The sequence below is a fragment of the Episyrphus balteatus genome, chromosome 1 (assembly GCF_945859705.1).
Source record: "Episyrphus balteatus chromosome 1, idEpiBalt1.1, whole genome shotgun sequence".
Taxonomy (NCBI): Eukaryota; Metazoa; Arthropoda; class Insecta; order Diptera; family Syrphidae; genus Episyrphus; species Episyrphus balteatus.
This window is the reverse complement of record NC_079134.1, coordinates 24,259,112-24,283,727: the sequence shown is the minus strand read 5'-3', so window position 1 is coordinate 24,283,727 and position 24,616 is coordinate 24,259,112. Positions and strand designations below refer to the sequence as shown.

At 31.1% G+C, this 24,616-nt stretch overlaps 1 protein-coding gene across 1 annotated transcript in view; it reads left to right on the top strand.

Annotated features, from left to right (window-relative positions):
* The window catches only part of LOC129906743 (uncharacterized), a 91,076-nt gene extending 82,975 nt beyond the window's left edge, over positions 1-8,101 (top strand). The window contains exon 3 of the mRNA XM_055982638.1: positions 7,308-8,101. Within this exon, the coding sequence (XP_055838613.1) occupies positions 7,308-8,096 (789 nt within the window). The 3' untranslated portion in view covers positions 8,097-8,101. The remainder of the gene's footprint in view (positions 1-7,307) is intronic.
* Positions 8,102-24,616: the final 16,515 nt, after the last annotated feature.

The following is a 24,616-nucleotide window of genomic DNA, read 5'->3' as shown; positions in this document are numbered from 1 at the left end:
GAAAAGTTTTTATAAATAGGTCAACAAAGTTTAACCAGTTTTTTGAGAAGAAAAAATAAAAAAAAAAAGTTAAGTACATTTTCTCGTAGATTTATCTTACTTAAAATAAAATTACCTATTTACGTATACGAGTATGTTATTTATAGGAAAAGTTTTTCAAGTCATTATTGTTGTTTTTTTTTTGTGTGAAATGATCCGAAAAAACTTTCAAGTTTTGTATAGGTATGTCAGAATAGTGAATAAGACATTTTAAAAATGTCAAGGTTTGTTTGCTAAAATGTGGAAATAAAAGAAACATAATTTGAAAGAAATAAAAAAGAAATAAACATAACCGAGGTAAATGTCATGTTATTTTGACATTTCTGTATCATTTAATATTCGAAGCAAATATGTATATATTGAAAAGAGTTTTTTACTTGCTCTATAAGGCAAGTGAGGTTTTAATCAAAACCAAAATTACGATGATGGAGAATTCCAAAAAAGTGGGTCTCGTAATTTCATCTGGTCGGTCTCTGCGTCTGTGCGTTCATCTGTACACATTTAAACAGCCTAAACGATATATTTTTTTTTTCATTTAAGGGGTTATATCTAGTTGTAAGTGCAAAAAAAACCTTCTTTTTTGTGGATTTTTTGTGAAGAGGCATTTAATTATATAAACATAAAGAATACATATCTATATAGTAAATTTAATATATTAAAAGAATTCGCTGTGTATTTAAAAAAATATTGGGTACCGTTATTTTTGTAGTAGATCTTCTAGACGACCTCCAAAAAAAAGGTGTCTGGTGGTGAGCAAAATTTCTCCGAAACGGCTGGAGTAATCGGTTTGAAATTTTTACACAATTTTCTTAGATACTTTTGCCAGGTAATGAACGAAGGAAAAAGGTTTTTGACAATAATTCGATTTTTTAAGCCACTTTAAAGTGTAAATTTTCTTGAAAAACAACGATTTTTTTCTTTGGGAAGCCGCCATTTTGTCAAAAATCAAAATTTTCATTGTTCCTTCGTTCATTACCTGCATTCGTCTATCCTGAAAATGAATCTTTTGGTTTTTTTAATTTTAAGTGACTTGGATCAGAGATATCTTGCTCACCACCAGACACCTTTTTTTTGGAGGTCGTCTAGAAGATCTACTACAAAAATAACGGAACCCAATATTTTTTTAAATACATAGCGAATTCTTTTAATATATTAAATTTGCTATATGGATATGTATTCTTTATGTTTATATAATTAAATGCCTCTTCACAAAAAATCCACGAAAAAGAAGTTTTTTTTTGCTCTTACAACTAGATATTACCCCTTAACAAACTTTGCCCTAAATTTCGGCTTTTCCCCAACATCAACAAAATTTCCTTAAATTTATATAGAGGCAGCTTAAAATCTTAAAATCTACAAGTAAACTAACATAAAAGTGTTTTAAACTGCAAGAGCAAGTACGGGTGCGACCCGGCGGCGCAGGGACATAAGTCCCCGGGACATAATAAAGTGAAAGTTTAATAATTGAAATTTGTGATAACCAATATGAGTTCTTAACAGGGTTATTAATAAACATTTAAATATAAAATTTTAAAATTATTTTTCTCAGATTCGAATCCCGAATAAAAATTCGCGCGAATTTTTATTTCCACACCTCAAAATGGATTCTCCCGTGGGCAAAATTTTTTTCCGCTTCGCGTTTGGGTTGTGCAAATTAAAGAGATTCGAATCTGAGAAATTTGTTTCCGCTTCGCGTTTATCGAGTTATAACAGAAGCATATCCTTGGAACAAACATTAAACTGGCAAAATATTCTCTTTGAAGTTTGAGTTCTATTTTTTTCCTTGGCAAACTGAAGTTAAACAAATTTTAAATAAAACTTATTCTTTGAAAAGTTGGAATGATATAAAAATCATATTGGTATTATTTCGCTTTAATAAACCGAAACGAGGCACTTTTTTTTCTGAAAAATGGCTTTATTCTCTTTTGAAAATTAAAATTATGTCAATTTTCGGAAGACTTCCTTATTTCACTTGGGTGGTATTTCATGGCACCAAAAAATAATTTTATGGATTACTTAGTACCCATATGAACATTTATAGTAAAAATTTGTATATAAAATAGTTTTTACTTTATTCGGGACTTATGTCCCATTTGCGACTAAAAAATTCAGGACTTCTGTCTCAGTAGGGTGGGACTTAATTCCCGAATTGAATTAGGGACTTATGACCCAGTAAAGTGGGACATTAGTCCCAAAAAACAAAAATTCGGGACTTGTGTCCCGGGGACTTATGTCGTGCATTTTATTTTAATTGCTATAACACGAAGTCACACGTTGCGTTGTTTGAAAAAGTTTGGAAAGACAAAGAAGATTTAAAAGATAAAACCGATGAATATTAATTATGAATACTTTGTGAATATACGCATAAACTCAGATAAAGTTTACCTACAACATGCGTGTGGTGCAGCAAAAGAGAGAAACTCTAAATTTACCTATGATCGGAAAGTTGACTAAATGGCTAACTTTTTGTACAATTGAACTATATACTGCATTATATTTGTTTGAAAAAAAAAACAAAAATTCTAGTTCTAATAGTGCCGATACGACCATTATAGTGCCAGAAACCAACCTGAACCATACTAGAATCTAGAAGATCTTGACAAAACAAATTCAGCTGTCCAGATTGTTCCCTCTATATTTAAAATCTGAATCCAACGAAATTAGTGGCTGGCGTTCCACAAGGTTCCGTCTTATTAACAACTCTTTTTCTTGTTTTCATCAATTAACTCTTAGCAACAACTTCTAATGCTCTTCATTATTTTGCTAACGACAGAGTTATTACTATTATTCCTCGGACGTAAAAATACAATGACATATAATTATGACTAACTTATAAATTCCGATCTTGACAGGACTGTTATTTTTTATCGTGTGGAATTTAATGCTTACAAAACTCAATTCTGTCTCGTGTCACTTAAATGCAACATACCCACGCAGCCCACATTAATGAGCTGAGTTTGCATAGAAGAAGGCTTTCAGTGCTCATCATGGTCCTTTTCCAACCATTTTTCCTGAAACGACTTCATATTTAAAAGGGCTAAAAATGATGCGGAAATTATTTTAAGTTAAATTAACCTACGTAAATGTTCACTTTGGAACTCATTTCAACTCAACATAGGTTTACATATTGTGGTCTCGATCTAAAGTTCAATAAAGTCTTAATAGGCAAATTCAACTAGCTGCACTCAATCCACTTACCACAATCGTTTTGAAGAAAGATAACTTCAGTTTCCACTTCCCAAATTGATTCAATATTTTTTTCTGAAAATCTAAGCTTGATGATCTAGGCTTCAATAAACAAGTAAGCTTTTAAAATTTTCAAAAGATAATTTCTGGTTTTGTGGCACAAAAAAAAAGACACCCTGTCGTTACTTTTTCAATGCCTTTAACGAAGATACATTCAATTAGCAAGCGAACGATAAAATTGGAATTCTTCATAACACATTCTAATGAACGTTAGAACGTATTTTGTAAAATAAACACGTTTGAAATTTTGTTTACAATTTCGCTGTGTTTTGTATAGTTTTCTTTAATTTGTTTATAATCTTTAATAGAACTCGTCACGATTATGAGTCATATTGATGAGTTACTACTATTTACGATGACAAACTTTATTATTACCATAATTCTTTAATAAAATGAATCATTTTATTCATATTCTAATTTTTTCAATCTTTTAAATAAATAATAAATATGTTGCACTCTTTACACATTAAAGGATAACTCTTAAGCTTCAGAACATTATCCATGACCTAGAATAGATGTTCCACTTTTATAATGTTATAGCCCTACAAAGAGTGATAAAAGTTACAAAACTGAAACTCTATGGAGAGTAATATATTTTGGAATACAGGAAGTTCTGTTTTTTTTTTTTTTTGTTTTTTTGTTCAATTCACCTCATCTAATGTATATTATCGCTCCACAAAGATTTACCATCTTCTTCATCATCATCATCAACACATACATTAGAGAGACTCGGAGAGAGAACCAAAGTCAGGAAGTTATTTTCTAGCCCACAAAACCCATTAAAACATTTCCGGGTGAGGTATTGGCCTGACCAAATGTTTATTTGGGATAATTTGGTGTAAGAAAGAAAAGATACACCAGACAGAATGTAGTGTATATGTGCTAATGTGAGGTGTTCTTTGATTAAAGAACAAATAAAGAAGTTTCGTTTTTGGGAGAGGTCACTTAGAATGTTTTTAATTTTTTCATGGCGCTGCTGACGTTGTTTAAATAAACTTACATAACTCACTTTATTGAAAAAATGGCGCCCAACGTAGAGTTCATTTTACATGTAGCACAAAAAAATGCGTCATTTTAACCAGACAGAAATGGTATTACACTGTTTACCAATTTGATTTGGGAAAGAATGGGTTATTATTGTTTTGTGTCAACAAATATTAATTTTATTAAGAGAAAAATAGTTCAGTCAATAACTTAAATAATAGGGTGCGTTCAAACTTTATTCAGCAGTATGTTCTGTGCTTTTCATTCTTGGTTTCATGACTTTGAAGAATAAGATATATAGTCAACTTGTAGTAGGAAAAAAAACTTCTTTTATCGAATTATGCACTTAAAATAATAGTGGGGCTAGTACACATCCTTAAGGAACTCCACTTTAAACTCTTAAGGAATCATGCAAAACTTTTGAACTCCAAAGCAGTACATTTACCTAATGTCTGAGGCAGTCCAGATAGAGTTAAAGTCAGAGTTAAAGAATATGGGACCCAAACTATAAGTATATCCAAGATGTGAAAGTTGTCGAAACAAGCTTAGAGTCTACATCTAATAAACCATTTTTTTAAACTTTACAAAATAACTGATTAATTGCTCTATATTTTGAAGCACAATGAGTACAAAAGTCAAAGATAGATCCCCTGGTGCAAGGTCTGCAAAGTGATGCCTTTTTATAAAAGCTGGCTGGCACTTTCAAAATAAATAAAAAAATAAAGTACACTCTTTTTCAAGAAGGTGAGAGTTTTTTTTCGACATTAATAAAATCACAACAAAAACGTTGGAGCAGAGTTGCCTTTTCACTGACTTTGGTGTCTAAGGTATTTCATTCCTAATTTTTTGGGAGTATACAAAAAGAGAAAGTATCGCAGGGATAACTTTACGTCTGCTGCAGATAGATAGATAAAATTTGATTTATTGACATTCGTTTAGAGACATTTAAAAAAAAAAATTGTTTAGTAAAATTGTTAAAGCTTGGCTATACCGTCTGGTATATTTAACCTTATTTCTGATATTTTTAACTTGTTTCTGGTAACTTTAACAATGCTTTGATAAATATACCAGAAATAAAGTTATTGCTGTCGTTATTTTCTCTTTGTGTATCGAAAGCAGATAAATAAAATTTGTGAAAACTGCAATTTTTGGCTAGTTAGACCACCACACTTTTTTATTTACTTTATTCTCTATTTCATTTTTACCGACTTCCAAAAAGGAGGAGGTATTCATTTCGCCTGTATTTTTTTTTTTTTTTTATGTTTGTTACCTCATAACTTTGGACTGAGTGAACCAATTTTGATAATTCTTTTTGTATTGGAAAGCTGGTGGCTGCAATGTGGTCCCATTTCAATTTCGTTTAGTTATATCTATAGGAACTATTAGAAAAACCATAAAACCCAATTTTGATCCATGGAAGTCGGTTTTGTTTTTTGATAAAAAAGATTATTTCATATAAAGAATCGTGTCTTAAAACAGTCCAAAAAGTCCTTTCCGGGGGTTTTGTACCTCTCCTTAAAAAAGCCAAAGATTGGATTGTTCTTAATCAGGTTAATACGCTGGTTGTGGAGTTGTAAGCCTTGAGTTTTGGAGAAATGATCACGAATAACAACTTTATTATATGAACAAAATTTAACGTTTTGGGCACCATACGAGGTTGAACTTTCTTTAGACGAAAATTTTTATCGCTGATCCTTCCGATATTCCAACAAGATCTAACGTCATAATAAATAATACATACATACATCGATAGCCCTATCGTTAGGTAGGAGAAATCCCAACTTATAGTAGTCAAAGTAAAGACAAAGGGTTGCCAGATGTTTAAAAATAAATAAAACGTCAGTTCAAGAGGAACCCTAATCCCACTTGTTAAAAACATCGACGAATCACTAAGAGCGTATTTGGACGCAAAAGGGTTGCCAGCAAATAATTTTAAAAACTAAAAAAAAAAACAATATTAAAAAGTTGGTAAATGGGAAGGCTAAAATTTAGTACTACACTATCCCTTATTAATATATTAAGGCAACTAATAAGTAGAGGGTAGGTTAATCCACACTTGCGCAGGGTTGCCAGAGTCATCAAAATTAAAATAATCAGAAATTATTTTAAAAAAAATAATCAGGATAAAATACAAAATTAGAAGTTTATACCTATATTTTTAGCTCTCATCGATGTCAGCATAGTAAACAAATTTCGAGCAAGCATAAGCCAAGAATACTTAAAGATTACTGATAGGGTCTGCTGGCCTGCAATAACCCCAAACTGATAACATGCAAAGGGTTATTTATAATTGGCAATAATTGGCATTTTGTTGGTACTATAAAATTCTGAATATTAAATCTATCAACAAAGTGAATGTGAATTGTATAACACAAACAAAAAAATACTAAAAACTTCCTCTTAAATGTATTATTCCTTAAAATTACAAATATTACAGTGATGATGTTAATGGAAGACTTTTCACTACTTTCCAGTGCTACCTTTGGTAGATCTTAAGAATATACAACATGTGCAAATTTTGTAGGTACCTCATTTTTATTCTAACTTTTAATCAGCTTATACATACTTTCTTGTCACACAGACTATTCTTCCCTTTTACAAGGCATTTCTCCAAATGTAGGGCAATAGAAATTCATGTCGCACAGAGGCAACATATACAACACCAAAGATAAAAGTTCTACATGATGCATGTTCAAATACATGTCCCACAGAAATGTGGGCTTCATGTGCAAAGCATCTGGAAGTTTGTCTTTCTATCCTTCCGAGTTGGTATTGATTCTATATGAAAGAGGATATACACGACGAGAAATAAATGATTGGGGCAGGCAAAAGTTTGCTGATGTTTCTCACTTCAAACTGAAAAATAGATTCCAAAACGAGAAAAGTTTGTCTTTTTTTTTTCATCGTCCTTTTTTTTTTTGTAGGTAGTCAACTTTATGCCCTCGAAAACTTTTCAATTTACCTCTTTCTCTTATATCACAAAAAAACAACAACAAATTTTTGCTACATGATTTTCCCTTTTGTATATTTATTTTCAGATGCCACACATGCCGCAACGTCGTCGTTTGGGTTCAGTTGGCGATTCAGCCCCACCAAGTGAATCCTCCGAGGGAACCGCATCGGAAACATGCGAAATCAATCAGGATTGGTCATCCTCGGCCAACCATCCCACAAATGGTCTCTTCATCAATTCAGATGCAGATGACACCATCAGCATTGAAACTAGCAGCACCCTGCTGACCGACAACGAACGTGCCCAAGTTGAAAGTTTTTTCGGTGGCCTTGGTACCGAAATATTTGTCAGCTCATCCCTAGCCAACTTATACGAGGGCACTGGAAAGGATGATTGGCGTTTGATTTTCACTGGCATTCCAGTTTTGCTCCATGACAAAGGCGTAGCCAGATCACGTTCGTTGCCCCGAGTAACATTGGTATTGGCCGAACGGGGTTCCTCATTCGCTCTATGGAGTGACAAAATCGATAATTTGTCAAATTATCACGTTGCCGGTCCATCGTTTCATACAATGTGTTTTTCGAGCAATCATCAGCAGTTGATTGGATTCAGTTTCGATTCGAAGGATGCCGCACTCGAACTCTGGTCACAGGTGGAACGGTTAGTTAGTGATCCAGAGAATATTGCATTGAGTGCTCCGGGTAGGAAGAAGTCGAAGCAAAAGCAAAAGCGCCAAAAGCCTGCACCATTGCCACCTAAATCACAGATATCACATCCTTGTCAATTTCATCACGTAACAAGTGTCACAAAGGAAGACACCGAAAGGTATTACAGTATGCAGGCATTTACTCCGGGTATGTTGAAACATCGTTAAAGAAAGAGAGAAAATTGAACATCAGGAAAAAAAATAGTGTGTGTGTGAAATGTAATCCCCAATGCGATGGAAGTGTGAAGAAGTGGGGAGGTCCTTGTAAATATTGAAAAAAAAAAAAATCGATGTAATACTGTTATATGTTTAAGGATAAAAAAAAAAAACACAAACAAGAAGAAAAAAAAACGTATGTTTACTGCTAAAATAGGTATTTTTGTGCGGAGTAAGTTATGTACATATTTGACTGTGATATAATAATTCAACTTTTCTTTAAAAATAACTTTATCAATTTTGTAGTTAGGGTGTATTGTTTTTTGTTTATTTGTCTAAAGGGTGTTTCTTTGAGAGGGTCTACAAAATTGGTTTTCAATTAAGTGAAACTGAGATATAAGATGATTTTATGTGTTGAACATATCGTCGATAACATCTTTTGGTAGAAAATAGTTTTTGCTTGCTCCAAATGAAACACCCTGTTCTATTGTTCTTATGAAGGCTTGATTAAATTAGTAAGGATGAATTTGCATTTTTTTTGCCATTTTTGTAATAATTGGGAATAATTTTCGATATTTTTTTAAATAAAAGAAAAATAAATTTTTTAAATTTAATAAATTATTATGCAGGTTCATCCCTAAAAAAAGGAATTATCCTGATAAGTCAAACCCTTGAAGCCATTAACCCATTAATTTTATTATTATGAATATTTTTGTTTTGTAATTAAGTCAATTAAAATCTGATTAACGTTGATAACGGTGTGTGCACATTTTATTTTAAGTTTATATTAATTAAGAAAAAAATATAAATTAAATATATAATCTATGTATAATGTATACATAAGTGAATCGAAACGATACAAAAATGTAAATGAAATAAATTTAATATGTTAAAGCAAAAAAAAATAAATAAATAAAATAAAAAGTTATTCACATTTTGATAATGTCAGACTATATACTTTGTATAATGAGTTAATTAATTTTTTATATTAACATTTAATATTTTATATAGATGGTAATGACTAATGAAATAAGAAAAAAAAAGAAAATAAATAAAAATATATTCACTGTTATGTGTGTTTGTAGCACACACAGAAATGATAAAAATGAAAAATACATATATAAATATAAAATTATTCTAAATATAAAAATTCTGATTAAGTTATTTTATTAAAAAAAATTTAAAATAACTAAATATAAAAAGAACACTTGTTTTAAACATGAATATTGTAAAGTTATAATCTATTATATTGTTAAATAAAAATGAAAAAGTAATTAAATAAATATAAATAAACTAAAATTGTGTTGATTTTTTTCGAACGATTTTTATTTTCTACAGGAACATGGAATTATAGATACATTTATATCGATTAGAGCTTCATGGCTGTTGTAAAAAAGTAAGTGCAGATTTAAATTTCTAGACGCCCCGATTAAATAGTTATCAAATGTATAATTGATGTTTCAAGTGCAAGAAGTGAATTAATAGTATTTTAAAGTCTTTAGTTACACACGTCAAAAATTAATGCATCCGCCAAGAAAAGATTCCTTATCGATAAAAAATAAATTATTTATAAAGAGTATAAACGATCCACAAGAATTTTTGGTTATAGTCCAGTTATTTTGGTAATTTTTAACCCAAATCTGCGGAAAAATTCCTACTGGGCTGAATTTTGATATACACCTTTATTACGGCGTTGTAATGAAGATTTGAAAAATCGACGTTGATATCGTGCAGGCTTAAGTTATAAGGGTCACAAAAAGTTTTTAGCAAATATTGTCGTGCAATTATCTACAACATTATGCCCACAACATTTTTATGTAAAATGAATCGTTTCGGGAGTAGAGCGCAGAGAAGGTGACTAGATTGCCCTCACACACAAAAAAATTCATATTTCTGGTTTATTTTGCTCAATTTTTGAGGTTTTTTATCAAAGTAGCTTACATTTTTTTGGTCTTATTAAACTATCTTATTACATAAATACCGATTAACTAAAAAAAGTAAAAATGTACACATTATGATAAAAAATAATGTACAAAACTGGAAACCGTATTTTTTGAAAATTTTGTGTTTTTCCCTTTTTGGTACAATAAGCGACTTCATTGTTTAGAACACACTTTTTAAACATGGTTCAATCTTAATTTTTAGCTTGTTATCAATCTTAAATTACCATTATGCTTTTTCACCAGCTAATTGTGTAGTGTTATAAGGTATTCTGCAACTTTTCTCTTGAGAAGCTCAAAACGACATTTTCTATGGAATTCATGTTTGGAAAATTGATAACAAGCCATTGAACCATGTTCAAAAAGTGTGTTCTAAATAATGAAGGCGCTTATTGTACAAAAAAGGGAAACATATAAAATTTCCAAAAAAAACCTGGTTTCCCCTTTGCATATTTTTTTTTATCCCAATATGTACATTTTTACTATTTTTAGTTAATCCGTATTTACGTAATAAGATAAGCTTATAAGACCAAAAATATGAGAGCTACTTCGATAAAAACCTCAAAAATTGAGCAAAATAAACCAAAAATATTAATTTTTTCGTACACGGAGAAAACAGACAACATAGAATTAAGCGGATCGCACCTTAATTTAAGCGGATTTCTGCATGTTTTTTTTTTTTTTGCTAAGATGACTTTCACCTTAAATTAAACTGACATCACCTCCGTGTATGTTAGTGCAATCTAGTCACCTTCTCTGCGCTCTGTTGTGGGCATATGTTGTAGATAATTTCACGACGAACAATTTTTATAATGACCTCGGATGACCTCCGATCAAAAGGTCGCGAGATATTTGCGAAAAACTTTTCGTGATCTTTGACCCTTATAACTTTTTAAGCTCGAGGAAATCAACAAATCAAGTAAAAAAGTATATCGCTACACGAAGAAAAAGTGTCACCTTAAAATAAGATGATGCGCACATTAAATTTCACCACCTTTAAATAAGGTTATATCCGCTTAAAATAAGGTGATTCCACTTAAACTCGGTTAAATTTAATGTGAACTTCATCTTATTTTAATGTGAATGTTCGTCTTAAAAAAACCGACTAAAAATAAAAAAATTAAAATTATAGTCACACTTTAGCTTTTCATTTCCAACAGTGAGATAGCACAATGGTAAGGCACTGGCCTAGTAACGCAACTGTTGTAGGTTCGATCCCCAGTGGCTGCCAGTTTTATTTTTACTTGCGATATAGGTACTATATATCAAGTTATGCATTCGTACAAAAAAAAAAAGTTGAGATAACATTTTTCCATGACATTACGATGGTAGACAATGCCAAAAAAGTGGGTCCCGGAAGTCCGTCTGTCTGTCTGTCTGTCTGTCTGTCAGTCTGTCTGTCAGTCTGTCTGTCTGTCTGTATAAGGAGCTACAGCCTAAACGGATGGACCGATTAATGTCAAACTTGGTATGTAGCGTTATTTGGCGACTCTCCAGAGGGGTTTTTGGAATTAATTTTTTTGGACTAAAAATAACGGTACTTGTCATATACCGATTTTAGTAAAATTGAAATATCTCGAAAACGGCTCTAACGATTTTGTTTAAAAAATTCAAATGTTAGTTTTAAGCTAAGGTCTATCTTTCAATGAAAAAAATTTTGTTTGACAATCATTATTAACGGTACCTGCCATAGAACCGTTTTTTTCAAATCCGATTATTTCCGAAACTGCTTATTCGATTTCAACGAAACTTTTTCTAAAGAAGCATTTATATAATTTAAATATAAGCCAAAAATAAGATTTTGAAAAAAATAATTTTTGGATTTTTAAAAAAATTTTGAAATTTTTTTTTTGAAAAATCAAATTTTCGAAAACGGGACATTGAATTTTTTGAAACTTTGTTTTTAGATGTTGATTAGTGATTTCTAAAGAATGGCATACCAATTTTATTTTAAAACTTTTTTTTCCAAAAAATTATTTATAAAAAAATTAGTTTTTAAAAAACGGCTCTAACGATTTGAAAATTTTTTTTCTAAAAATACATCTTAATATATCAATCAAAACTGCATACTTGTTTTGGAGGGCAATTCAATTTCAGATTTTATTTTATTTTTTTTTTTAAACGAATTTTATTTTTTTTTTTCCAAATTTCTATATAAAAAGCCTTAAAAATTTAAGCAACTTTAACTCTAAGCGCAAGTTCGTGCGACCCAGTCGTGCATTTTATTTTTAATTTGCGCATTCAAGAAATTAATGTGACTTATCTTAATTCCTTAATTTAATGTGATATCACCTTAATTTAAAATGAAAGTCATCTATGCAGAAATCCGCTTAAATTAAGGTGCGATTCGCTTAATTCTATGTGGTCTATTTTCTCCGTGTATAAAGTTTGTTTTAATGTAAAATTTTCCATGAAAATTAAGATCCAAAAGATTTCATCGAAACGTATGACTGTTTTTCTTGCTCAAATGTTATATCCAAAAATATGCTTAAAAGTCATAACCACACAACCTTTGATTCTTTCAAAAGCCGTTTTTTTTAATTCTATCAAGCTTCCCTTTCTTACAGTTATTTTAAATGATTTCTTACATTTGCCGTAAAAAAAAAACATCTTGGGCAGTTTCAAATTTATGTTCCGCAGACCAAATAAAAAAAAGCTACTGAAACTTAAGTTTACAATTTGATTAGCGTACCTAGCGTAGCTTTGGCTTGAAAATGGGTACCTAGTTCGAATTTTATGTAATAGTGAAATTTACAGCAAATAAAGGACAAAGGAGTTAAGCGATTAAAGTGAATTGTGAAAAAAATTAGTAATTTTTTGCCATTAAAAAAAAAAAAAAAATATTCCACATACACCACAGTGACCAATTATGAAAAAATGTAAGCAGCATAATACTGTTGATACTTAAAAGTTGAAATATTTTAATTTTAAATGGGTTTTAAAACGTTAAACACCAGTATATTTAAGAAAATTGTGTTTCTCTATATTCCTTAGAGAATTAACATTTGCTCTTATAACATTTTTTTTTTGAGGAATGGCGTAAAGAAAGTTTAATTTCTATAATGAGAACGTTCTCAATGTGCAGCAAATTGAATAAGATTATTCATATTGCACAACTCAATTTGTACTATTTGTACATGAACTTGCATCGCAATAGTTGATCTTATGCAATTAGCCGTCTTTGATTGTTCAATTCAAGTTAGTAAATCCAATTAAATGCAAATATGAATCACAATAATTTCGATCGTTCCCACAATGACCGACGACACGACACACTGCGGCGGCGGCGGTGATGATATGTGTAACTACTAATGCCAATCTCCTCTATAACACAAAGCTTCTAAGAGCTCTAATCCGAGATATAATTTTATTCTAAAATTAAATGAATTTACTAATTGAATAAAATTATTCCCACAGTTATGAAGGCATTTACAGAATAATTAGTTTTCGTTTTCATAACCCGCCATCAATTGAAGAGTAGCTATTTTCAAATAAATATATTGTTGATAATTTCAAAAGGTAAAAATAGACCTCTGAGAGGAAGGTACACCAGTATAAATTGTGTTATTTGCGTTTAATTGAAAACGGGCTTTTCTGATTTTCCACATGAAACGTGACAAATTTCAATAAATTATTATTATTTTCTCGAATATTGCGATACAATATATTGCTAATTAAACTTGATGTTGTATTGTATTTGTGTGTGTTGGTGAAATTGGAGGATTATTATTATTGTTTGCTGAATGTGTGGGCTTCTGGTTGGTCAGAGTGCACGTTCAAAATATACATTTATATTGGAAATAAAAGTCGGTCATGCCGATATGTTGAGTGGCATATTTTCATGAAATTATTTTTGATAATTTAAGTTAAAATAATTAGAGATTTTATTTAAAGGTTTTTGATTTTTTTTTGTTTGGTTGTTTGTTTTGGTTTTTGTATTTTTAACCAATCAGCCATTTTTTATTTAATTAAATGGCGTTGAAATTTTAAAATTTTTGTGTTAAGTGATGCGTAATTTTAGAACATAAATTCGTGGTTTTTAAACTGATAAATTGAGGTCGTGAAAGTGTTTTGGTTAATAAAATACATTTCTATTTAAATTTAAAAAAAATTAACGAAACGCAAACATGAAATTTTATTGCTTGATTTAAAGTTGTATAAATCTGAGTTAATTTAAAAGTTAAGAATTCTAATTACAAAAAAAGTTGTATATTTATAATATAACTAGCTGACCCGGTGGACTTCGTTCCGCCATTTCTTGTATTTATTTCTATTTTCGACTTTGTAATTTGTCATAATTTCCAATACAAAAAGGAAATCAAAACTTGAAAAGTTCGTCCAATTAATTTAAAAATATTCACTTTTAAAATTAAAAAAAAAGTGGCCTATGTAAAAACGTTTTTTAAGTTTTTTTATTTACCATTGTGAAACTTGTAGTTAATGTAGCGTTATGTGTGATATATCAAATGAAAGATAATATTATCAGGATGCTCAATAAAGATAAATAATTTTTGTAAGCTCCAGATCAAAAGATGTAACGTGTTGAAAAATAGAGTTTTATTTTACCGATATTTCAAATTTGTCATTACAAAATTAATTGAAACTTTGTACAAATATAGTCTTGCCTATTATCTATCTACACTGTAAATTTCATTCATTTATCTATTGAAGAAAAAAAGATAAAAATAAAAAACTGTTAAAAACGGCCAAAAAACTTGGGACAAAAAAAAATTGTTTTTCCCGTTATTCGGTCAAAAATCGATTTAAAAATTCAAAAGTATGTACATGCATGCGCATGATTAAAACCTATATTTCCAAAAAAATAAAAGACTGCTCAAAAATGTCCCTAAAAATTAGGTTGTTTTTCAAAAATTTTTATTTCAAAATACAGGGTCTATGAAAAAAATCCGTTTTAGACCCCTAATTTTTTTTTTAAATATCTTACTCATGGTGTAACTCAAATTTCTGTGCAAAATTTTGCGTACCTCTAATTAGTCTTTTGTCGAAGGTCTATGACTGCAAAAAAACCCTTACAACTTGGTTTTGAAATTTTTTTGAATTTTTTCAATACCTTTTTTAACTATTGAATAAATTTGTCTATCATTTAAAAAAAAAGTCAACTCTTTACGACTTTCCGTTTAGAAAATAGCCTCTTTTTTCAATGTCGTGTTACCCCTATTTACCCTATAAAATCTTGAATTTTTTTTGCCTTAAACCTTCTCCTCTTATGCCTCTTTGATTTCAAAAAAAAATTAAGAAAATGAGTCAGTCTGTGTGGCCGGTTAGCGAACGTACACAAAACCAAACTTTAATATATATAATTAATCCAGTCAAATAAGGGTTTAACCTCGGAATGAATGTTAGTAGAAATTTTTTTTGCTCAATATCTTCCTTTTGCCATTCTATAACATATCTCAAAAGTCTAGAAAAATCTCATGTCCGCTTGTCGCGATTTCAAGGTCAAATCGCGAAATGGAGATTTTCAAAATTAGCAAAAATAGGCTATGGTATTATATACACATATGATACATGATTTCAAGGTATTTTTTAATGCTGATTCCAAAAAATCTAAAATCAAGACAATCTGACGTCTCTGGAAAAAGTTATACCTGATTTTCATCTGTCAACTCATATTATTATAACAGTTGCAAACTTACTGCCGAAAAACCCTTAGAAGTTATGGTAGATGAACCAAATTTTGCATGAAGATTTTAGAACCCATCATTATTAAAAATCAAAACAATCCATTACAAAAAATATTATACCTACGAAATAATGGTATTTTTTGATGGAGGGGCAAATTTTAGGATATGCACTAAAGAAGATTCTTGTTCATCTTAGGAATAAGTGCAAATAGGCTAATTTTTTCATTTTAATCTTTGTTTGGATATTCTTTAACTACCCTCAAAAATCTAAAAAAATCTCATGTCCGCATGTCCTAATTTTTTTGGTTTGAAAATAAGGTGCAGATTTTAAAAAATTAATAAGAAAAGTTTAAATTTTTATATGTATACCAACATAAGCGACATGAGTTAAAGGTATTTTTTAACACTTATTCCAACAAAACTCACAAACAAGTCAACCTGACCATCCCTGAAAAGTAATGCACCTTATTCATGTTGATCTGACACAAATATCTGAAGTGTAGTTTTTCAATTTTTTAAAATCTGCACCTTATCTTCAAACCAAAAAAATTAGAACTTGCGGACATGAGATTTTTTTAGATTTTTGAGGGTAGTTAAAGAATATCCAAACAAAGATTAAAATGAAAAAATTAGCCTATTTGCACTTATTCCTAAGATGAACAAGAATCTTCTTTAGTGCATATCCTAAAATTTGCCCCTCCATCAAAAAATACCATTATTTCGTAGGTATAATATTTTTTGTAATGGATTGTTTTGATTTTTAATAATGATGGGTTCTAAAATCTTCATGCAAAATTTGGTTCATCTACCATAACTTCTAAGGGTTTTTCGGCAGTAAGTTTGCAACTGTTATAATAATATGAGTTGACAGATGAAAATCAGGTATAACTTTTTCCAGAGACGTCAGATTGTCTTGATTTTAGATTTTTTGGAATCAGCATTAAAAAATACCTTGAAATCATGTATCATATGTGTATATAATACCATAGCCTATTTTTGCTAATTTTGAAAATCTCCATTTCGCGATTTGACCTTGAAATCGCGACAAGCGGACATGAGATTTTTCTAGACTTTTGAGATATGTTATAGAATGGCAAAAGGAAGATATTGAGCAAAAAAAATTTCTACTAACATTCATTCCGAGATTAACCCCTTTTTTCTCCTTATTTGACTGTATTAAATAGATTTTAAGTTTTTTTTTCGCGTGCGTTGTAGGTATCGTGTTTTATTCGGGATGTGTTCGAGACATGTTCGAGAAATATTCGGGACATGTTTGTGACATTTTCAAGAAATGTTCGGTATAATGTTCAGCGTTCATTGCACGTTAGAGACATTTTCGGTACCCGTTGGGGACATTTTTGTGACATGTTCGGGACATGTTTGGGACATATTTGGGACATGTTTGGGACATGTTTGGAACATATTTGCGTCAGATCCTCGAATGGATGGATTGCATGCTTCCTTTAGTTCCTAATCACAATAAAAAAGTGTTAGGTAACATACTTTTTGGGGTGATACCTTCAAAAACAACTAGGTAATATAAAATATAGTTATCACTTCTCTGTTCTGGGTGATCTGGTTGATTAAACCACATTTGTACTAAAATCTTTTAATTAAATTTAAGGTTTTTTTTTTAATTTTTTTTCTAAACAAATCAACGCATCATTTTTAAAGCTATAATATAAAAAAAAGAGTGTGTGTACACATGTACACGCGACTGAAGTTATACTTCTCATTCAGTATATGTAAATGAATTTCATTTGATATTTTTAATTTCTATTATTAAATTAATTAATCCACACATCGTTTTTTTACATTTGTATCAAGTGAACAATAAATTAATTCTTTCATCCTCCTTGCGTCCATGTAGTTTTCAATTTATTCTGTGAAATTTACACATGTTGTGCGGTTCAGAACGTACGGTATACGCTTAACGAAACTAAATGAATTGAGCATAAAATGTGCGATATGGTTATTTTATGAGAATTGTGTGTGCTTCAGCACTAGTAGTAGCAATATGGAACTTGCAGAGTTGCTACAAAGCTCAAAAGTGAGCTGAGCTCAGCTCACAGCTCAGCTCAAATTTTGAGCTAGCTGACTTTTGAGCTATGTACCATAGCTCAGCTCATTTGAGCTGAGCTGAAAGTCAGCTGAGCTGATGGTTGAGCTGAGCTGTTGGGTGAGCTAAAGTAAAGTGAGCTGAGCTGAGCTGTGATGGGTGAGAGGATACATTGATTTTTATTTGGAAAGTATAATGAAATATGAAGATATTTTAAACTTTTATAAAACACCATAGCTCAAGATGTTTGGTTCTAGTTATTAATGGAATTATTTTAACACATGGATATTTTTATAAATAAAACAGATAATTTTTCGTGATCTTTCTCTTGGTTTTTTTAACCCTAGAAAGATAATCATAATCAGGGATAGGATCTTGTGGACCTAAAAACTTAAAAAAAAGGCAAAATAAAACTTCCAAAAAGGCATAAAAAGGCATTTATTGAGAAAAGAATGAAATATTAAAATTAATTGCAGTAATTTTGAACAATGATGAGTTTTTTAAAATTTTCAGTTCTCTCTACATCTGTAGAGACGACTGGACCCCAATTAAAGAACTCGAAAAAAAAATTGATCTGCATTTCTCAAAAACATCTTTTGCGACTGCCCCTTTCGCAGCTTCCAAATCTCTCTCGATTATGTCCAAAATCTGAAGAACTTCTTCAAATCGAGTATTGTAAATTGAGTAAGTAAGCTTTTGAACTCTAATACGTATCGGTTGTCGGCCGCGCAATAGAACGTAGAAGACAATAAATGGTAGCAATAGCAGACAAACAAGTTGCATAGGTAGATCTTTTCATTCGAATTTTGTTTGTGTGGGGTAATTAGTGAATTTTTAATATAGAATAGATATATTGAGCAAGTAATATACTGAGTAAGTTAGCTTTTTGTTTTTATATTTGAGTGTTTTGTGTGTAGGCATTACCTTTAAGACGCTCAAAAGATAAAAAAACATAGGAAAAGACAAAAAAAGTCAATAACAAGAGAAAAGGCAAAAAAAGGCAATAACGAAAGAAAAGGCAAAAAAAAGGCAAAATAAAATACATATATTTGGCACTAGGGGGACCTGAAACGTGTTTGTTTTTAATCTATAATTTCGTACGATTAAGCAAGAAAAAAAGGCAAATTCCACAACATCCTATCCCTGATCATAATATACGTCTCAGAGACGTATGATTCTAAAAAAGATTTTTGGTCTTATGTTAACACTTTTTGTCATATTTATTTAACTCATTACTTAGATTATTTTAAAGAAGTGATATAATAAATCAAATCAATTTAACAAAAACCCAGAAATTTGAATTGAATTAGATAAAACAGTTCTTTACACGCCATACGTCTTACAGACGTAGATTATCTTTCTAGGGTTAATGGTAAATATATATCTATTTTTTTAGTAAAATATTTCTTTTTTAATCATAAAAAAATCAGGTACAATCCGGTTTTACGACTTTTTTCAAAATTCCGAGAAAATCGCGTTTGAAAGTTGGGGTAAATTTTTTTTTCGAAAAATCCCCGAATCTTTGAACGCTTCTGGAAGCTAAACCGCTTGAGAGCAATTTTTGGGAGTGGAGCCAAATGATAGCTTGTGTCATGGGCCTACGCTTTGCACATTATCAGATTTTTAAAAAATCGCCTTCCATGTTAAACCGCCACATCATGCCTTTTTTTTTTAGAATCGGGCTTAACTTTTTTTTACCTTTAAGTTCTCCTGGTTTGAGAACGCGTGTACCTACAGGGATGGAAGTTGTACCCAAATGTAGGTTAGAGTCCCCGCTACTTTTTGGCATCAAAAATTTTTTTTTCATTTTTTTCAAAATTCCGAGATATAGGCGTTGCAAGGCTTTGATCTAGAGACAGGGGAGTGGTGCCATATGAAAGCTTATATTCTCAGCTACCCGAAAGTGGTATAATCCGGTTTTTCGATTTTTTTCAAAATTCCGAGAAAATCGTGTTTGAAAGTTGGGGTAAATTTTTTTTTTCGAAAAATCCCCGAATCTTTGAACGCTCCTGGAAGCTAAGCCGCTTGAGAGCAATTTTTGGGAGTGATGCCAAATGATAGCTTGTGTCATGGGCCTACGCTTTGCACATTGTCAGATTTTTAAAAAATCGCTTTGCATGTTAAACCGCCACATCATGCCTATTTTTTCAGAATCGGGCTTAACTTTTTTTTTACCTTTAAGTTCTCCTGGTTTGAGAACGCGTGTACCTACAGGGATGGAAGTTGTACCCAAATGTAGGTTAGAGTCCCCACTACCTTTTGGCATCAAAAAAATTTTTTTCATTTTTTTCAAAATTCCGAGATATAATCGTTGGAAGTTGGGGCGCTCACTTTCAGCTCAGCTCACTTTCAGCTCAGCTCACTTTCAGCTCAGCTCAAATGAGCTAAGCTATGGTACCTAGCTCAAATTTGAGCTGAGCTGTGAGCTGAGCTGAAATGTTAGCTTTTTGCAACCCTGGCAACTTGCCACATGTAACTTGCCACATGCAACTTGCCACACGCAACTTGCCACATACAACTTGCCACATGCAACTTGCCACATGAAACATGTAACTTGCTACGTGTTGTGTGTTTTATGTTTGCCGTACTGTGGCGTACTGCATTTTTAAATACTAAAGTACTGCGTACTCTAAAGGTGAAACGACAGCCCTGCTACCCAGGGTGATCGCGTCATAATCCCTTTGACATTCTTGTCAAAAAGTAAATTTTCATACCCACCCTCCCATAAGAAGTATAACTTCAAAAATTCAAAAAAACGTGTCCATGAAAAAATATAAGTAACCTCGAATGCTAAGATGGAGCAAGGTTTCTTGTTTTTTGCACTCCTTTTTTATATATTCAAACTAAGACCCAAGACATTCAAGTTTTGTCATCTCCCATAATGCTTTTGCCAGTGTGCACGTGTTAAAGACGAAGAAGTTAAGATAAATGTCAACAAATTAAAGACAAGGGCTTTTTTGCAGTCAAATTTAAGATTATTCAAAAAAACTATATCTGTCAAAAACTGAGTAGAATTTTATCTCTTAGTTAACTCTTGGTTAACTCAAGCTTATTTATTATTATAAATACAATTTTGAAGATCAAGCCTTGAAAAATGATTGGCAATTAATGGAATGAATTCTAAAAATATGACTCCTTTAAAGCCTTTGACTATGAAAACTGCACAAACCATAATCGTCATTAATGCACACACATTCCACAGAGCATGTTAAAATAATTTTGACTACAAAATGAAAGCAAGGACACACTTTTCAATTTCTATGAAATAGAGAATTCCCCTCATGGTCTTCTTTAATGTTTGTGTATTATTGCAGAAAGCAAATGCGAGATTATTAAAGTGTTTACTTATGACGTTACCGCGTATAACCATCCATTAAGTTAGCTCTCGGTGTAATCTAGTATAAGAGGGTTTTGCATTAACTTCTATATAACGTATCCTATAGAAGAGTAATTTTATCCCTAGTTTATATGTCTGCGCCATAAAAACATTTCTAGCCTCTATACCAGAGTATAAGTACATAAATCTACAGGTACTCGTATATATATACAAAAAGGACGATGTAATATGAACAAACACCTGGTTTATAGTTTTAGTCAAAGAGAGGATACATATATAAGTCTGATGATTCAAAAGCCAGAGGGTGTGATGCGATGTGTATGCTTAAAAAAGGACATGAACTGAGTGTGGTATAGATTTTAACAACAACAACAACAAAAACAACAGTCATATTACACTCGAACAGTGGTTTTATTGCCACGCATTTATTCCAGCAGGTTACACGCTTAAAAGTACATTAAATTTATAACCATCGCATCGTCTGATGTTGTGTGTAAGGGTATATCCACCCTCCAGCAAAACTCTGTACATGTTGTTTGAAATGTTGATTTTGAATTACAATTCACAGGATGCAAATAGTATTATGAGCATTTTAAGAGCTCATAAAGGTGTGTATCTCTTGTCTGTGTGTATAGTCTATATTAAAGTTAGTAGAGATAGTTTATTTTTTTTGTTGGAGTGGGGGATTTAATTTTTGTTTGTGAAGCACAAACTTTGAACGAATTAACAAATTTTAGTTGCAAATTATGCGAAAACTTATTTTGGTTTTAATAGAATTATACCAGGTATTTACATGGGTTATTATCCACAATAGGTATCAGGATTTATATAAATTTACGATTTTCCTGATTGCCTATGTGCACTTCATTAATTTTAATTAGTTAACCAGAAAAAAAAAACGGATATAGACAAAAATTGTATTTTTAGCAATAGAGTGGGAATAATATATAAATTGATATAATTACGATTAAAGTTAATGATGCACTTATAACGTTAAAAATAAAATTAAATTATATTTTTTTGTTTGGGTTGTGTTTTTCATATTAAATTCTGTTGAATCAAATACAAATGCAATAATTTCGATTCTGAAAATAGACCCAAAATTATAATGATGTGCTGATCCATTACGAATGCAGCAAACGAGATATCGTGCTTCTGCCCTGGGAAAACATTTTAATACGAAGGTTTACACCGATCCATTCCATTCCAATTTTGAGTGTTCTAAATTGTAAAATAGAATTGAATAGAGTTAATAAATGCTACAGCTATTTATTTAAGTGCGGTGGCAAAAAGATACTAAGGTATCATTCGTTAAATCTCGAATACATCAACGGTCACTGTGGTGTATGTGCAACATTTTCCTGTATGAACAAAAAAAACTAAAAAAAAATTTTCAAAACTAAAAAAAATTTAGTCACTCAATAAATAATGCAAGCAATTGTGTGGAAGAGTTAACTAACTCCCTCTAAATCGAACTTTTTCACCATTTTTAATGAACAATTTTGAAGAAAAAATATTAAATTAATCCCTCTAACTCGAATTTCCCTCTAACTCCAATCAATTTTCGAGTCTCGTGAAAGTTCGACTTAGATGGAGTCGACTGTATTAAAAAAATATGAATTTTATTTAAAAATTACAAAAAAGAACATTTTTTTACCAACTTCCGAAGAGGAGGAGGTATTCAATTTTTTTTTTTTATGTTTGTTGCCTCATACCTTTGGACTGAGTGAACCAATTTTGATAATTGTTTTTGTATTGGAAAGCTGGTGGCTGCAATGTTTCAATTTTGTTTAGTTATAGCCATATGAATTATTAGACCATAAAACCCAGTTTTGATCCATGGTAGTCGGTTTTGTTTTTTGATAAAAAAGATTACACCGGTCAACAAAATTGAACTTTTTTTTTGCCACAAGAACCAAGATATACTTTTCTATAGGTTTTTGATATGCTGAACTCGAATATGAAGTCAAAAAATTGATTGGCCTCCGTTTTTGAGATATTACCGTTATAAAATGCTAAAAAACGTCATTTTGGCTGTTTTCTAGCTTCTGTTTTTATGTGAGGTAATTCATTATAAACAAATTTGTACCATGTAGACAAGCTACAAACATAATATTCTTTCAGAAACTGTTTAAATTTTTAAGATATCTCTTTTATTGCTCGAGATATCTTAAGTTTCAGTTAGTAAGCCAACGAGGAACTAAATTTAATCTAAAGTTTAAGTCCCTTGTCACAAAATTTTTGCCACAAGAACCAAAACATACTTTTCTAGAGGTTTTTGGGTCGCTAAACTCGAATCCGCAATCAGAAAAATTCTATTAGCTTCCGTTCTTGAAATATAACCGTTATAAAAAAAAAAAACTTCCCCACATAAAAACATAACCTCGAAAACATCCAAAATGACGTTTTTCGGCATTTTCTAACTGTAATATTTCAAAAACGGCGGCCAATAAACATTTTCTGACTTCACATTCGAGTTCAGCATATCAAAAACATATAGAAAAGTATATTTTGGTTCTTGTGGCAAAAACCTTCTTGACCAGTGTTATTAAATGATTCATATAGCCAAACCCATTCAATTTCTTGTAGGCATAACTAAGAATGAAATAAATTTTACTAATGTATCAGGTTGTTCAGTCGGTTGTGGTGTTGTGGTATCTTCCAAGCAAAACTCTGACACAAAAGGATATTTTAATAGAAAATTAATTTTATTGAATAAACGAAGATTAAAATAATTTACAAAGATTGGTTCTAATTCTATTCTATTCTATTGAAATAGTATTACTTTGGTGTTCCTACCCTTTGCTACTATGCGGTTGATGTTCCGCAGAGAAAAATAGACCACATAAAATAGAACAAAAACAATAAGATTTCTCTATGGTTTTCATCCAAGAAGGAAACCTTATTAAAACAATCGGGTTTTCCTTAGGGCCAGTTGTACAAATATTTAATCCGTGGATCAGCAACTTATATCTTGTGAAATCTGTAGTAAGGATGAGTTTTAACACTGGTTCAAGGTCCATATATGTAAAAATAGCCACATTCATGCTTGAACCGAAGTTGACCCGCAGCTAATCCGCCGAAATCGGCGGGTTAAATTCCTGAACCAAGGCTGACCCACGTTTGTACAACTGGCACTTATTGTTTTAGAATCTGCACTTGTAGGGTTTTGAAAAGAAAAAAAAAAAAAAAAAACGATGACCAGGCCGGGAATCGAACTGGAGACTTCAAATCATTAGTCGCCCACCTTACCACCTGAACCAAGCTGCCATGAATATATTGATCGCGATTTTTGTTCTAGTGCCAAGTTGCAAAAAAATCAACTTTTCAGTCAAATTTTAATAAGATTTTCTCTATAAAAATAATAAGAAAACTCCTTAAAAAAACCTTATTAATCGTTGATTTTAATAAGATTTCCTTATGAAATGTATGGACGGTAAAACAATATGGCAATCTGTTAGTTTTTAGCGGGTCATATTTTTCTCTGTGTACTTTCAGAAAAGAAGCGGTAAGCGGATTTGAATGATATTACGTTGAAGGAGAATACGAAA